The 16,879-nt window shown below is 42.4% G+C and overlaps 2 protein-coding genes across 3 annotated transcripts; both read left to right on the top strand.

Moving 5' to 3' along the window:
- Nucleotides 1-693: 693 nt before the first annotated feature.
- Nucleotides 694-4,263, top strand: LOC131135808 (uncharacterized). Its single transcript, XM_058082103.2, has 8 exons — nucleotides 694-1,079; nucleotides 1,170-1,288; nucleotides 2,214-2,274; nucleotides 2,350-2,417; nucleotides 2,487-2,589; nucleotides 3,340-3,458; nucleotides 3,537-3,682; nucleotides 3,774-4,263. The coding sequence occupies exons 1-8, from the start codon at nucleotides 1,016-1,018 to the stop codon at nucleotides 3,880-3,882; spliced, it is 789 nt and encodes a 262-aa protein (XP_057938086.2). The 5' UTR covers nucleotides 694-1,015; the 3' UTR covers nucleotides 3,883-4,263.
- A 43-nt stretch (nucleotides 4,264-4,306) lies between these two features.
- LOC131135805 (cohesin subunit SA-2) lies at nucleotides 4,307-16,650 on the top strand. Of its 2 annotated transcripts, XM_058082099.2 has the most exons (32): nucleotides 4,307-4,563; nucleotides 5,038-5,148; nucleotides 5,228-5,321; nucleotides 5,423-5,596; nucleotides 5,658-5,754; nucleotides 5,811-5,899; nucleotides 5,975-6,046; nucleotides 7,333-7,537; nucleotides 7,616-7,746; nucleotides 7,819-7,892; nucleotides 8,192-8,315; nucleotides 8,419-8,517; nucleotides 9,289-9,368; nucleotides 9,448-9,555; nucleotides 9,626-9,734; nucleotides 9,796-9,913; nucleotides 10,019-10,122; nucleotides 10,597-10,689; nucleotides 10,772-10,858; nucleotides 10,979-11,179; nucleotides 11,395-11,471; nucleotides 11,546-11,633; nucleotides 11,721-11,801; nucleotides 11,933-12,025; nucleotides 12,121-12,292; nucleotides 13,225-13,361; nucleotides 14,235-14,336; nucleotides 14,405-14,562; nucleotides 14,626-14,754; nucleotides 14,827-15,008; nucleotides 15,926-15,998; nucleotides 16,075-16,650. In XM_058082099.2, the coding sequence occupies exons 2-32, from the start codon at nucleotides 5,096-5,098 to the stop codon at nucleotides 16,202-16,204; spliced, it is 3,534 nt and encodes a 1,177-aa protein (XP_057938082.2). In that variant the 5' UTR covers nucleotides 4,307-4,563; nucleotides 5,038-5,095; the 3' UTR covers nucleotides 16,205-16,650. The 2 variants fall into 2 exon arrangements, with proteins under 2 accessions (XP_057938082.2, XP_057938083.2); XM_058082100.2 differs by lacking the exons at nucleotides 4,307-4,563; nucleotides 5,038-5,148; nucleotides 5,228-5,321; nucleotides 5,423-5,596 and having other exon boundaries at nucleotides 5,620-5,754; nucleotides 7,825-7,892.
- Nucleotides 16,651-16,879: the final 229 nt, after the last annotated feature.

Here is a 16,879-nt window from a genome sequence, read left to right on the forward strand (position 1 = left end):
AAACTGTTATGCATTTATTCTATGTACAAATTTCTAAGTAGGTTCATTCATTCATTTTCTACCGCTTTTTCCTCATGAGGGTCGCGGGGGTGCTGGAGTCTATCCCAGCTGTCTTTGGGCGAGAGGCGGGGTACACCCTGGACTGGTCGCCAGCCAATCACAGGGCACATATAGACAAACAACCATTCACACTCACATTCATACCTATGGACAATTTTGGAGTCGCCAATTAACCTAGCATGTTTTTGGAATGTGGGAGGAAACCGGAGTACCCGGAGAAAACCCATGCATGCGCGCTAACCACTAGACTGCCGTGCCGCCCTTAAGTAGGTTCTTCTAAATAAATGTAATTACTTTTTGAAAAGTTAATTTATTTCAGTTTAAAATAGCTCAATTTAAAAAGTGAAACTACTATACATTATTATATCTTAATTTCTTATACTATAGTTTACCGGTAATCAAATAAACAAATTCAGTATCCTAACAATTGAAACTTTCTCAAATATTGTTACATGAATGCAAAAACATTGTGAGCCTTTAATTGTTCTTAGTCTGAAATTACCTCCTAAAATCAAATACTTTTTGTACAATAGTTTCCATTTGAGTTGTGTGTTATCTGTCTACAATTGAAAACCGGCTGTCACCGATATCGCTTTCTTCAAAACATGACGTCATTGTTAGCGAGGAGGGGCGTTCACGGCCTCCGTTGACAGACTGCGGTGCGCGACTGGAGCTCCACCGGGCGTGAGGTGGAGTGGGGAGATTCTTCTACTCAACCAGACCGGCGTGTCTCACGTAGAATACCCGATTATCGCCCCCTCAAATGCCGGGAATAGACATTTTTACGAAGAATATTCATGGCGTCGCGGTGTTGAACATCACGTCCTCGAACGCACCATTCATTTGTTTGCCATACAATGATGCCGGCTTATTTTTTCTCCTGGCGATATTTGTAAATTTCTCATTTATATAGATGTGTTGTCATATTGTTTGAAAGTTTTTTTCCCGTTGAAACATGGCAGGGTGTGTTTCAGAGCCGCTTTGTCAGCCGTGCGTTTACGATGAGAAGGCTTTTAAAGGTGAGTCAACGCTTTGTTATTTGTTAGTGCTACTACAGTATATATAAATGTACATTGTTCAGCGTTTTTACTAAACGAAACGCTGCTCAGTGGAGCTGCAGGTGAAGAGACCCCTGGTGCCGCTCCACCTGAGTCCTGAACAGGTGGCTCTGGAGATGCTGTGTCTCTGTGGACAGCTGGACCTTCTCATTAGGGCGCAGATGCAGGAGGTAGGCTGCACCTTTGTTGACACACAGGAACAATATGTTAGTTATTGTAGTTGTGTGTGCATAATACTAAGATCAGTTTCTAATATTTTGGTTATTGAGTAATGAAAATGATTTGAAAACAGCTTTCAGTATGATGCAGTGTAGTACTACTGTAATGCTAAACATACAGTAGAACCTCCAACTCCAGCTTTAATCACTATAAGAGCTATAAAGCTTTCCCCCCTCATAGGAATACTTAAAAAATACAAACAATCCATCCATTAAAATGAACAAAGCATTATTAGAGCCCTGTAGACATGACAAAACACGACTATAGTCACATTTATACTCTTTATTTACAACATATTGCGCAACTGCAGGGTCTTGAGACACATGCTAACTCGCAAACTAGAGAGCTAGCGACCTAAACGGTAGCCTTCAAGTTATTTCCTTTTAACTTAAATAGCCAAAAACTTACCACTTCCACACGGATAGGGAGGATAACTATTAACAGTTATTTAACCTTTAACATGAACATTAATCAAACGTAATAATTTTTTCTGGGTACATGATACCATACAGCATCCATATCAAACTTGCGCGGGTCGCACTAACATTAAACTTTCATATCAAGGCGGGGGCCTCAAACTGGTGTCCTGCGGGCCACATTTGGCCCACGGACCGCGTGTTTGAGAGCCCTGTTGTAAAGTGTTTATTTGTGCCTTTGTTGCCAGTCCCACACTGTACTCCCCCATAGGAGCTTACTTAGTTTGGAATTTTTTCACTTTTTGTTACCTTTCCTTTCCCCTTCTTTATGGCCCAGTCATCCTGTCCTTTCAACTCCGTTGTGTCTGTATAAATGACAAGTATAGGCCATTCTGATGACGCCTTCTTATCTGTAATTCTTATCCGATACTGTTTCTTGAAGAATTTCTCTATTTGACAGTTTCAGGAGCAATTAGGACTAGACTGTAGCCCCGAGGAGTCAGACACTTTCCAGCCTCAAGGTCAGTGTTCAAGTTATTTATTGGGCTCCAGCTTCTCCTTTAAATAGTTTTAATGTATCTGCCATCATCCCACAGGATCGGACATTCTGGACCAGATGCTGCAGTGCCTTGAACATCTGCCAAAGCCTATGCCACAGCTGGAGGTATAACATCTCAAAAAGAATATTACTGTTGATGTCGGAAATAACTGCTCGATATGTCTTCCCCTTTAGGATTATTTGGACATGGTGGGTTTGTCAGCCATGTTTCCACGTGTAGAGGTGTTCCTCATTCAAGGCAGCCCTGTGGACATGCTGGAGAGGCCGCCAATGGACGGTAAGAGGGGACAAAAATAATGGCAATAATTAATGGCTTTTTTCCCCATCATTCAATCTATGTTAGCACAAGGATCAATATTGTCCTGCAGAACTTCAACATTTACATGCACAACATAAAGGCTGCTTAAAACACATTATACATTTTCCCATTGGAAAATACAGGTGGTCCTTGGTTTTAATGTGCTAACACAAAAGTAATGAAATTGACCATAAAAACAGGACCCATGTTTTTCCTGACTGTTATTCATTCATTCATTTTCCACCTCTTTTTCCTCACGAGGGTCGCGGGGGGTGCTGGAGCCTATCCCAGCTGTCTTCGGGCGAGAGGCGGGGTACACCCTGGACTGGTCGCCAGCCAATCACAGGGCACATATAGACAAACAACCATTCACACTCACATTCATACCTATGGACAATTTGGAGTCGCCAATTAACCTAGCATGTTTTTGGAATGTGGGAGGAAACCCACGCATGCACGAGGAGAACATGCAAACTCCACATAGAGATGGCAGAGGGTGGAATTGAACCCTGGTCTCCTAGCTGTGAGGTCTGCGCGCTAACCACACGACCGCCGTGCTGCCCTCCTGACTGTTAAATTCTGTTATATATTCCCTTATATACAGGAAGTGTCCTGCCTCTGTTTTGGCTCTGATACTACCTCCTGTCCATCAATTTGTACAAATCACATCAAGGACAATATAGCGGAAAATGTGTAACATGTTGCTGCAAGCCGATGGTTCTCTTGCAGACTATTTCTCCCACATTGCCAAATTGAATCAGCTCCTGGTGCTGAGTCAGCAGCTTGAGGAGGACATCCGCCACCTGGGAAGTCATAAGTACATCGCCCACCAGCTCTCTGTTCTATATGTAAGGAGACTCGCTTGCACCGTCGTGCATCACGAGCTATTAGAATATGACTTCACTGCCTTTTTTTTTTTTTTGCAGCAAGTAGTCAGCTCGTTCCGAGGAGTCCAAGTCTTCACAGAGACAAAGAAGGACATTGAGGCCAACTTCAAGCACATGAAGCAGTCTCTGGTGGTGGAGGAAGGCTCCAGGCATGAGCCTCAGCTGGCTGCTCATTACATCAACTGGTGAGTTCAAGTGTTTATGTATCACTATGGATTCATTCTCATAAAACACACAGATAGGTTATATAATATTGTTATGATTCTCTCCATGTAGGATACTAGAAGTCACTCACAACTTGACGTCGGCTGTGTTGTCGCTACCGGATGAGCTGACAGACGACATTCACCAAGCCGTGACCTTCATGTCCCAGTTTGTGTCTTGATGTTGTGGACCAAGACCCTCCCAAGGCCTACCAATGGACTCAATTTTTAATAATTATAATAAAGACAATGACACGGTGCTACGCCATTCAACAATGGGATGAGAGATGCCACTTACAATAAATTAATTTTCACTGCTTTGACCTCAGTTATGAATTATCTTTTTATGCCTCATGTGTTACAATGCATTTAAATGCAATAGATAACGTGTGTCTGTTTTTGTAGTTAATCTGAAACTGGAACGCAGAAAATAACATTTAAAAAATGGAAGCAATTATGTCAAAGTAAAAAAGTTAAATACTTTATAAGTTTCCAAGAGAAATTCTCATTACCAGCAGCTCTATAATGTTGATGGCATACGTTCAAAACAAACAAAATTATACGAAAATAAAGTGACTGCGCTTTTTCCAGCGTTACCTGAATGCAGCACAACTCAGCCACAGCCAGTCAGCGTGCGAGGGGAGGACTTAAATATGATTGACTCAAGTAAACGTCCAATCACATAATTGAATGTTAGTCTTGCACCCAATCAAGAACTGTTTGAGCGTCCGGTATACTTGACTGTGAGAGCGAAGGAAATGCAAAAGAAAACCCTCAAAACAGTTGCACTGTTTTTGGTCTTGGTGCTTGTAAATTGTAAAATAATACACGGAAGAATGTTCGCCGACGATATAGTCTTGACGGTAAGTATGAACATTTTTTTATAATGGCTGACACTTCTTACTGTAAATAATACCGGGTAACATTATGAACATTGCGTTTCATGTTTGTGTTCTTGGAGGCTGATATGTGTTAGCTAATTGGGTTCTTAGCTAGCTAGCTAACAGGTCTCTATACCATAGTTTAATTCCCTTGGGAACAATCATTCACTCTGCCCAAGTGTGCCTCAGCAAAGGGCTTCTTCCTTGTCGAACCAGTTTTTGTACTAAGATACTACACCAAGTACACTAAGATGTGTAGACATAAACTAAGTCATATACTGACAATACAATAATACTGAGTCAGCCACAGTTGAAGCACCGGCACCATTTCAAAAGCACTAATATCACATAATATGTAAATGACACCCAACTGTAATCATTTTTTTTGCCATTTGTGAGAGGTATTGGAATGCCCGTAACCCTAGGAAGTTGACAAGCTGTGCATGTTTATTTTAGACCAAAGTAGCCTTCCATATGAAGCAAGTCACCTGAATGCTGCTGTGTGAAGCGGGACATGATATCTGACCCCACGTCTGCAGCTGCACCCGGACCCTCCGAGCAGCAGAGGTTGTTTTTTTCCCCACCTTTCCTCCACTGGGTCACTTATTTATGCTGTCATACTGTATGTGTGTTTTTGTCTCTGCAGTAAGAGCTCACATAATGAGGATGAGGCCAACCCTTCTGCAGCCGTCACCAATTCAGAGGAAGAGTCTGGCAATGAGAACAGACGCAAGAGGGGGGTAATTGTGTTTTCTTCTTTCTTTTTATTGCAGGTCTAACATTAGAGTATTTTTTATTGTAATGTACATATACTACATACATCTGTTGGTTTGACCCACAGTGGCGTAGGAAGAGACCTTGCAAGGAATCAGAGAACGCCACAAAGAGCAAAATTGCCAAAAGCCGACGCAGATGCAGCAGCGTTAGAAAAGACAGGCTCTGCCAGCGTAAACGTCCTCATCTGGAGGCTGTCACCCTGTTTGATGTCATCACCATGGGCAGGAGCGCCATTCGGGTAAGATATCATACTAAACACAAACGACACTAAATTGAAGTCCTAACTGATGTGTGAGCAGGCGGTGATTGACGGCTGGATGGAGTCATATTTGGCAGACAGAGACGCGTCCCTCCTTGACCTTATCACCTTCTTCATTCAGTGCTGCGGGTGCAAAGGTGAGGAGTCAGCACACTACCTCCCTGCATGCGGTTAAAATCTTCTTTTTTTGCAGGTGTGGTCACAGCTGAAATGTGTCACACCAAAAGTGACAGTGACACCATGAACAAGATGGTGGAGGAGCTGGTTGAAGACTCGGATGAGGTAATGAGGGCCATGTTACATTGTGTTCTTGTATGACTGTTGTTTGACAAGACGTTAAGACTGTGGTGTGTTTAGGTTGCTGGTCTGCAGTACAAGAAGTTTCTGGCTTTTCCGTGGATCCTTACCGTCACCTGGCCCATGGATGCAGTCAGTATTCTTATTTTTGCAGCGCTTGTACAGTGTGCTCACTAGTAACGAGCATTCAATTGAAAAAAAAAACCTGGAAAATGACCCATTAATTGACAATTAAAACAATAAATCTGAAAATATTTTAAAAAATATTACGAATATATATACATACAACAATTATCCCCAATTCCATAGTAATAACAATGGCACAAAATAATAATACATTCTGTTTGTATAGTGTTAATTTATACTCCTACATTCATTCATTCATTTTCTACCGCTTATCCTCACAAGGGTCGCGGGGGGTGCTGGAGCCTATCCCAGCTGTCTTTGGGCATAGCGTGGACTGCTGGCCAGCCAATCACAGGGCACATATAGACAAACAACCATTCACACTCACATTCATACCTATGGACAATTTGGAGTCACCAATTAACCTAGCATGTTTTTGGAATGTGGGAGGAAACCGGAGTACCCGGAGAAAACCCACGCATGCACGGGCAGAACATGCATGCTCCACCTAGGGATGGCCGAGGGTGGAATCGAACTTGGGTCTCCTAGATATGGGACGTGTGCGCTAACCACTCGGTCCGCCGTGCAACCTGGCATAATGCAGTGCTTCTCAAATAGTAAATGGCAATATATAATTATACGTATTTATATGATTGTATTATTTTATATAATAATCCAAGTTCCCTCGGGCATCTCTGTGTGGAGTTTGCATGTTCTCCCCGTGCATGCGTGGGTTTTCTCCGGGTACTCCGGTTTCCTCCCACATTCCAAAAACATGCTAGGTTAATTGACGACTCCAAATTGTCCATAGGTATGAATGTGAGTGTGAATGGTTGTTTGTCTATATGTGAGGTGTGTACCCCGCCTCTCACGAAGACAGCTGGGATAGGCTCCAGCACCCCCGCGACCCTCGTGAGGAAAAAGCGGTAGAAAATGAATGAATGAATGAAGTTCTAAATAGCTTTGATATACAGTATTTACATTAAAGTCACTAAATAATGAGAACACATGTTATAACATAGAGAAATAAATAATATTATTTAGCATTGTACCAGACTTAGCAGACTGTTTATTTCAAATTAGTGTTACTACCACTGAACATGTATTTATACCTGTTTTTCAGTGTCCTATGCAGCTCATTAAGCTACGAAACAAGTCGGGCCTGAATGACATGTGCCCTCTACTGGGTTGATTATTAGATCCATCAACGCTTCAACAACACATCCAACTCATAAACAACAAACATGAAATCTTTCCGCACGATTGACAAAACTGTCCACAATTTTCATCAGGACAGCATGGAGTATCCTCTGATCCAGCCCGGACCGCACAGCCGGTGGTTTCACTCGGATTTGAGCGACTTTGTGTCTGTGCTGGTCTCTCAGTGTCAGCACAGCATCCTCTTCGACAACTACCTGATGACCACGGTTGTCTCGCTGCTCTCCGAGCTCTCCGACTCCCATATACGAGCTTTCAGACACACATGCACGCTAGCAGGTAACTATGACAACAGCCAGTGATGCACTGTTACAGTAGACATCATACTAGTAGAAGTCATACTTTCTGCTTTATTAGCAGTCAAACTGTTGAGCTCCTTGATTGAGGTGGCTCTGAATCTGAGCGTGGGAGTCGAAAACAGTCAGAAGCTGCAGCGGGTGCAGAGGCCCAGCAGACAGAAGAACCAGGGGCAGCAGAAAGTGACCCAGGTACAGCCAGAGCAACGATATTAAAAGCGTCTTGCAATGATGTGACTCATAACCTTGTGCTTTTTTTTCAAGCTGCAGGAGAAGAAGGTGGAGATAGAGAGCATGATGGATGTCATCTTCAAGGCCGTTTTTCTCAAGAGACATCGGTAAAATGTCTTCATTGAATTATCTTGATGTCAAATTCATTCTATGAGCGAGAATGACAAATAGTACAAGCATGGTATTATATGGAGGAAGCAAAATGATCCTGATGATCCTCAAATAGTCTGATATCATTTATTCTCAATTCATTCATTCACTATTATTTGATGGAAATCATGTTGTCTTATATCATTTGTCCTGAATACCTGAATTTATTATCAAATGAAAGCCACAATAGTGTCTGATGTCCTTTGTACTGAATTAGTTCTCATGATCGTATGTGTTTGCATGTTTCCTACGGCAGTGATGTGCTTCCAGAAATTCGTTCCATCTGCATGGAGGAGTTGGGCTTGTGGATGAGGCTCTACAGCTCTGTTTTCCTCAATGACAGTTACCTCAAATACATGGACTGGATGTCGTACGACAAGGTGACTATAGTTCAATACATATCTTGGGTTTGTTTAAAAAAAAAAAAAAAAAACCCCAACAGGATCTGCTTTTGCATTAACTTGGCTATCTTATGTCTTCTAGATACCAGATGTGCGCCTCAAGTGCGTCTTGGCCTTGCAGAGTTTATACGGAGATCCTGTGCTTTTGCCTCAACTGGACTTTTTCACCACCCGCTTTAAAGTAACCACATTTCAACTAAATTTAGTCTGAAGTGAACTCCTTAAAACTACTTTTTTGGGGGGGACAAAAAAAGTACCTGAAAGTCATTTTCAGGTTTTAGCGCTAGCCTGTTAGCAACAGGCGACCCAATCATTCATTCATTCATTCATTCATTTTCTACCGCTTTTCCTCACAAGGGTCTTGGGGGTGCTGGAGCCTATTCCAGCTGTCTTCGGGCGAGAGGCAGGGTGGCGACCCAATCCTGATACCTAAATAAAATAATATTGAGTAATGGTATAAACACATTTTAATATTTTCCTGCAACAAATAAATAATGTTAATATATTATGACACGCTGATTAAAATATTTAAAATAAAGATACACAGTATATTAATAGTTATATAACAGTATAAGGGGTTCCACGGTGGACCGAGTGGTTAGCGCGCAGGCCACACAGCTAGGAGACCCGAGTTCGATTCCACCCTCGGGCATCTCTGTGTGGAGTTTGCATGTTCTCCCCGTGCATGTGTGGGTTCTCTCCTGGTTTCCTCCCACATTCCAAAAACATGCTAGGTTAATTGGTGACTCCAAATTGTCCATAGGTATGAATGTGAGTGTGAATGGTTGTTTGTCTATATGTGCCCTGTGATTGGCTGGCGACCAGTCCAGAGTGTACCCTGCCTCTCACCCAAAGAAAATGAATGAATGAGTATATTATATGAGGCATTAATTTCAGGTTTGATAATACCATGCTGAAATAGTGAGGCTTCACTCCCGCCCATGTGTTCCAGGACCGCATGATCTCCATGACTCTGGATAAAGACAATGAAGTGGCTTTGCAGACCCTGAAACTGCTGCTACTCATCTCCAAGTTAGCCTCCACTTTTCAACATCAACAATTGTCATAAATATGATGCCTTCACTAACCATGATATCTCTACCACCTGTAGAACATCCAAAGATGTGCTGAGTCCAGATGACTACAAGCGACTTCTCCAGCTTGTTTTTTCATCTCAGCGCCCCCTAGCAGCCACTGCGGGGGAGCTGCTCTTCTTTAGGTGCATACGCTTACCTGCTTATAAGAAAATAAAGTGTTTAGTTTTTAAAAACGTACCCTGTTTCTCTCAGGCTTCTCCATGCAGCGAATAATCAGGAGGGAGTAAATCAAGAGGACGCTCACAGACAAGAAACACTTATACGACTCAAGGCTCTGCTGCAGTTCTACCAGAACTCTAAGGTTAAACTCTTTTCATGAAATGTAGTTAAATTAGAATGACATTGACTGAGTGCACCTGCAGCTTCACAACCATGTGGTCTACCTCGTGGACAGCCTGTGGGATTGTGGCGGAACCCTGTTGAAGGACTGGTCCACACTCACGTCTATACTGCTGCAAGACCCTCACAGTCCTTCACTGGGTACAGTATAGTATAAGTAAACTATTAAATGCATTATTGTGGATAGTTACAGTTACATCTTAATAATCTTATTGGTCACAGTACATCCTTTTTTGTGTTTTGCAGCCCTCACTCAGGCAGAAGAAGTGGTGCTTGTGGAGATTCTGGTGGCATCTGTGCGTCAGGCGTCAGAAGGACCAGTGCTGGCTGGGAGGAGCGGTGCAAAGAAGGTTGTTTTTTTATTTTTTTTTATAGTGCACTAGGACTATGCACTGTAAGATTATAGAATTTGCATATAAATACTATACAGTGCAGCAGAACTTTCTGTAATGTATTTATAGAGTAAATTTTAGAGGGTTTAAAATTGATCCCTGAGGCACTCATCATCATCAGTATTGGAATTTGACTTAGTTTTTAGTTAGTATCCTTTAGTATCATCAAAAAAAGAAAACAATTAAGTGAATTATATTGTGGTGACCCAGTTAAAGGTCTCCAAAGAAGGGAAATAGTAAAAATAAAAGTGTTGTTGGTTAAAAATACAAAAAATAAAATCAATAATTTAAATAGAAAAAACATATAAATACTAAATGATTGGTAACTGACAAGACAGACCAGTCTTATTTAATAGATACTGTATAATAATTATACCTAACAATACAATGCTGTATAAGTGGAGCATAGTTCCTTGTGTATTTTCCCACCAGGTAATGAGTGGCAGAGAGAAGAAAGTTCAGGTTGAAGACTGCACAAAGCTCACACAGCATTTTCTCATGGTGCTTCCAGAGTTACTGTCCAAGGTACCACTGTCTGATATGCTGATCATTCAACACTAGACATTATGTTTGAGTGATGGCTGTCATACATCGCATGTTCATGCAGTATTCAGGTCGCTGGGACATTATTGCATCCTTGATGAGGATTCCTCAGTACTTCCTGCCAGAGACCCCCCTCGCAGACAAGACACAGGTCAGCATTAAATGTTTAACAGCATTAATAGTTAAAGGTACATGTTTTGTTTACACCTGCATTGATTACACATTTAGTTTCTACTGCATCAATCATTTTCGCTCTCATTCTCCTCCTCAGTTGGTCTCTAGGTTGTTAGCAGAGATGGTAGCCAATCTAGAGGTCCACTCGGGTACCACTGTTTTGGAGGAGGGTTCCCGTACGTTCCTCAGACTATGTGGAGAGGAGACCATGTGGTGTTCCACGGCCCGATCTGCTAGGGATTCCATGGTCCAATGTTGGGTGGATCACATCAAAGAGCTGCTGAGTGAATCCCTTACGGTAGTGTTTGAAACCGTAATCCTAATTTGAAACCCCAGCCCTAATCTGGTAACCTAACCTCAGTGTGGAACCCCTAACCTTAGTATGAAACGTACTCGTTTCTAGGCAGCATCTTACCAGCAATGTTCAACCTTGAGGGACTTCTGTCCTGTTAGCAGTGCAAGAACCCTAATGATTTTGATGACACCTGATCCAAGATGCTTGATTATCCACAGGGCACCACTTTCTCTGCTGACGAGGAGAAAACTGGGGACATTTTAGCTACGCTGAAGAAACTCAGCGCTTTCCACAAGTAAGTTGCAGAAAATAAATAAAATACTTTCCTTAGTGTTACCGTTGATGTTGCTTAAAAATATCATTTGGAAGCTGCCACGATCTGTCTCGATGGAATCTGTTTGACCTGCTGTCACCTCTCCTGGCGGTGGAGAGCTTCCAGGAGGGGGCGTCACCTGAGGTACCCCCTTCTGCTACGTAGAATCCATTTAAAATAATCTTGTTTTGTTTGCACTTATCAGTACATCTCAGCTAACTTCTTTCATAGGTGCTAAAGGAAGTGTTTAAGTGTCTGAGCTACTGTGTTCTCTGGTCTCTGAGCACCAGCAGTGAAACTCTGACATGCAGGGTAAGTTACATGTATGTAATTATATTTATGTGTATATGTATTTATGTATTTATACAGGGTTACTATTTATACTATTTATTTTACAAAACTTTGGACACACTCTTTCATTCTATGTGATCGTTGTGTTTTAGGACAAGGCCGTGACCCAGAGACTCCAGTTGCGTGTCCTCAGTGAGACAAGTCATCGTTGTCTCTCCCACTCAGACCACAGCGTGAGGCAGCAGGTCAGACAGGAAGCGACGCCTTTTTTTATTGTGTTAATATCCTACTACTACTACTTTTACTTTATCCTTCCTTGTTTTTTTTTTGTACCTCTTAGGCTTTCATGGGTGTCTGCGACATTCTCACAGCCCACTCCTACCAGCAACATGTATGGAACCCCACATCCTGGGCCCCCCTACCCTACACGCCCACCCCCAAGCTGCAGATGGCGCTGTTGAGCTTTGTGTGCAAGAACGTCTTTGTAGGAAGAGACTGTGACGAGAGCAAAGGTGAATAGTTAACATTCATTCATTTTCTACCGCTTATCCTCACAAGGGTCACGGGGGGTGTTGGAGCCTATCCCAGCTGTCTTCGGGCAAGAGGCGCCAGCCAATCACAGGGCACGTATAGACAAACAACCATTCACACTCACATTCATACCTATGGACAATTTGGAGTCGCCAATTAACCTAGCATGTTTTTGGAATGTGGGAGGAAACCGGAGTAGCCGGAGAAAACCCACGCATGCACGGGGAGAACATGCAAACTCCACACAGAGATGGCTGAGGGTGGAATTGAACTCCGGTCTCCTTGCTCTGAGGTCTGGGCGCTAACCACTCGTCCAAATAGTTAACACTGAATAGTTTTTAGAGCTTAACAGCAATTTGTTCATTGCTAAAACGTTTCTAAATTCATTCATATTGGATGTAAACGCATATTGACCACCACCGTGTTTCTAGTAAAACATTAAACATAGTGGAAATTTGGTGAAAAAAAATTAAAAGTCAAATCAAAGTTTTTTTGGTGTGATGCTCAGGCTGCACAGCAGATGGCGCCCTAACTCTGTGGGTTTTATTGCAGGCACACTAGCCCATGCAATGGGAGGTGTTCATACACTGAGTGAACATCCAAATATGGTCGTTAGAACAGAGGCCAATAAGTACTCCTGTGGAAAGTTTTGAAATGTTGAAAGAGTGGATTATTCCTGCTAACACTTTGTCTTTTATGGATGCTTGTTCTTGGCCCAGAGGTCAGCCACAGGTTAATGCATCAAATCACCACAATGTCTTCTTTTTCCATGAGAAAAAAAAAATCCCTCAATTTTCGTTCACTTCTTAGAAGACACACTGTCGCTATGACATTTTTACACCTCCTAAGGAGTTGCTCATGTTGCTCACAGTGCAATTGGTCTTTGTTCTTTTCTCCACGTGGGCCCACTCAGCCTGCCAGCACTCTGAGGAGGACAGGATGGAGGACCTTCACACCAGACGAAGCACACTAGCCGCCTACTGCAAGCTCATCTTACACAGAGTGTTGGAGATCAGCATGGCTGCAGACATCTTTGCATACTATGTGAAGGTATCTCCACTTGCACTGCATTAAGTTCAATACTATATATCATAACCGGCCTGCATGGTGGGTGAGTGGTTAGCGCACAGGCCACACAGTTAGGAGACCCAAGTTCAATTCGGGGACTTTTCCGGGTACTCCGGTTTCCAAAAACATGCTAGGTTAATTGGTGACTTCAAATTGTCCATAGGTATGAATGTGAGTGTGAATGGTTGTTTGTCTATACGTATGTGCCCTGTGATTGGCTGGCCACCAGTCCAGGGTGTACCCCGCCTCTCGCCCGAAGACAGCTGGAATAGGCTCCAACACGCTCGCGACCCTTGTGAGTATAAGCAGAAAATGAATGAATGAATGAATCAGGTCCCAAGTTCACAAGTTCGATTCCACCGTCGACATGTTTGCATGTTCTCCCCGTGCATGCATGGATTTCCCCGGGTACTCCGGTTTCCTCCCACATTCCAAAAACATGCTAGGTTAATTGGCGACTCCAAATTGTCCATAGGTATGAATGTGAGTGTGAATAGTTGTTTGTCTATATGTGCCCTGTGATTGGCTGGTGACCTGTCCAGCCTGAAGACAGCTGGGATAGGCTCCAGCACCCCCTGCAAGAATAAGCTGTAGAAAATGAATGAATGAATGAATATCATAACCCTAAAGGCACTGTGATCTTTGGCATAGCAAGAATTCTACTGATTTTGACAAATACACTTGAGCCAAGAGGTATGAAGTAGCCAAGGTTAAAGGTCAAAGCAATGGTGGCTTATCAGCGCTCTCTACCAGTCCCAATACGTTCATATGAGCTTGCATCACAAAAATAACAATTGATTTAGTCGGAAGCCAAAGCTTGGATGAAAGGCTTTCCCTTGTCCCATTCTTCTCCAGTACTACAACGACTTTGGGGACATCATCAAGGAGACGATGTACAGGAGCAGACAGATGGACAAGATAGAGAGCTCTCGTACTTTAGTGCTTTCTTTGCAGCAGGTAAGCGTCACAATGATCCAAGTCAGGGTCAACAAAAGGCTGATTGTTACCTTTTTTGTCCTTTCTAGTTGTTTGTGCGTCTTCACCGGATGCAGGACGGCGAACAGACGCCACGCCTTCATCAGGGAGTTCAGACCTTCACCAGCATCAAGGAACTAGCTAGACGCTTCGCCCTCAGCTTCGGAGACCTTCTTAGGTTCCGGGAGTGTGTGGTCCTCATTCACAGGTCAGCGTGGATTTAATTTATGTTGTGACTTTTGGTGGTTAATGTGTGCTCTACTTTGTGCAGGACCGGCATCGACTTCGTGTTTCAGGACTTCGTCCAGACCCCAGAATATTCCACACCAGCGTACCTGTCCTATTTGAGCATTCTGGCCGAGTTCTCCAGCAAGCTGCTGAAACCAGACAAGAAGACAGTGTGAGTACCGCAGGGCTACACAAGTAGACATCAATGCTGACATAAAGTGGACATGTTGACGTTCGTCTGCAGCTTGTCCTACTTGCAGAAGGAAACCTCACACCACATGGTGGACCTCAGGGAAGACTGCTGGCAGCCGCTCCTCTACTATCAAGCGTCCTTATTGGCTGTTGCTGAAGTGGAGGAGGTTGCGTCCCACGGCAGCTCGGACAGGAAGCAGACGGGCCGCTCGGCGTTGACCAAGAACAAACACGGTACCACGCATGGTGGTTAACATGTAACCTGATTAAACTTCTTATAGCGCTGACGAAGCTACAATGCAAATCAGCAACACTTGTATATGTTCACGTACGGTATATTCACATCATGTGTGTACATCACATCATGTGTGTACTATACGTGAATGGACAGACAATTGTGTGTGTTTACATGTGAACGACCCGATATTTGTTTACATTGCATGTGTGGGAATGGATAAACAATGACATTTAATAGATGAAAAAAGTGTGTACGATATGTGAATGGACAGACAATTGTGTGTGTTTACATGTGAATGACCCGATATTTGTTTATCCATTCCCACACACGCAATGTAAACAAATATCGGGTCATTCACATATAAACACACACAATTGTCTGTTTGTCTGTCCATTCACGTATAGTACACACTTTTTTCATCTATTAAATGTCATTGTTTATCCATTCCCACACATGCAATGTAAACAAATATCAGGTCATTCACATGTAAACACACACAATTGTCTGTCCATTCACGTATAGTCCACACTTTTTTCATCTATTAAATGTCATTGTGTATCCATTCCCACACACGCAATGTAAACAATGACATTTAATAGATGAAAAAAGTGTGTACTATACATGAATGGACAGACAATTGTGTGTTTACATTGTGTGTGTTTACATGTGAATGACTCGATATTTGTTTACATTACGTGTGTGGGAATGGATAAACAATGACATTACATGTACGTATGTGCATGGAGTGATGCTTACACAAGGTGTGTATGTGAATGGACAAACATTTACATGGTGTATTTAGAGAAACCTTGGCACCACGGGTGTACGTGAATGGAGAGGTAAACACTACACTGCTGCTTCTAGCTTGCAGTACAGTATTAGACTGTGTTCCATCCTCCAATGTGTGTTCCAGGAAGTCAAGCTGCAGGACCTCTGAGCCCTTCTGAAGCTCACGTTGTCAAAGTCCACCGGTTGGGTCGTCCCAGGTACGGACTTTCACTTTCTATAGACTAGTCTTTCTCACAGAGTCCACTTGAAGTGTAAAGTGTGTTTGGTCCTCAGCCACAAGACCACCCACATGCTGGAAGACCTCATGAGACGACCCCAGACTCAAGAACCCGTCCTCCAGGACTCTGATCATCATCATGATGATGATGACGACAATGATGATGCTGTGGATGTTGAACATTGAGGAAGTGGAACTCAAAGGAGCAAGGTAGCACTTTGTCTTCATGCAGACTAGCAGTATACTACGCTATACTATGTGTACATTATATACTTACTTGTGTATATTTACACCTACTTGTACAACATGGGCGCTTTATGAACATACTGTAAATGCACTAAGGAGGGTTGGGGTCACACTGACAACAATTGGAGGACAAAAAAAACCCCAAAATTATGAGAAAATATTTTAATAATTTTTGGGGAAAAAAATACATTTTATTCTCGTATTATGCATTTTTTTCTTGTAATTTAAAAATGTATTATAGTTTCAGATTCATTATTTATTCTTGATTTTATTCTATATAGCTAAGTGGATCCCCTCACATTTGCCATTCAGCATTCAAAGCCCTGAAATTTGCTGATTTTTGGTCACATTTACTGCATTGTCTTAGTATTCTTCTAAGACTTTTTTTTCTTGAAAAATATTCTTAAAAGAGAATTAATAAAATTCCGGACTTTATTCTTTTATTATAAGTTTTTTGTTGTAAAATTCTGTAAATTTCCATTCATCCTCATATTATTCCAATTGTTTGTTGTTTTCTTACAACAATACAACGTAATTTTTGTAACCATCAGAAAATATTTTCATAGGTCTGACCACCCCCCTTCATTTTTGTAATATATCATCATAAAATGTCTT

Source organism: Doryrhamphus excisus, linkage group LG12, assembly GCF_037039965.1.
Source record: "Doryrhamphus excisus strain RoL-2023G ecotype Guam linkage group LG12, RoL_Dexc_Guam_v1.1, whole genome shotgun sequence".
Lineage (NCBI taxonomy): Eukaryota > Metazoa > Chordata > Actinopteri > Syngnathiformes > Syngnathidae > Doryrhamphus > Doryrhamphus excisus.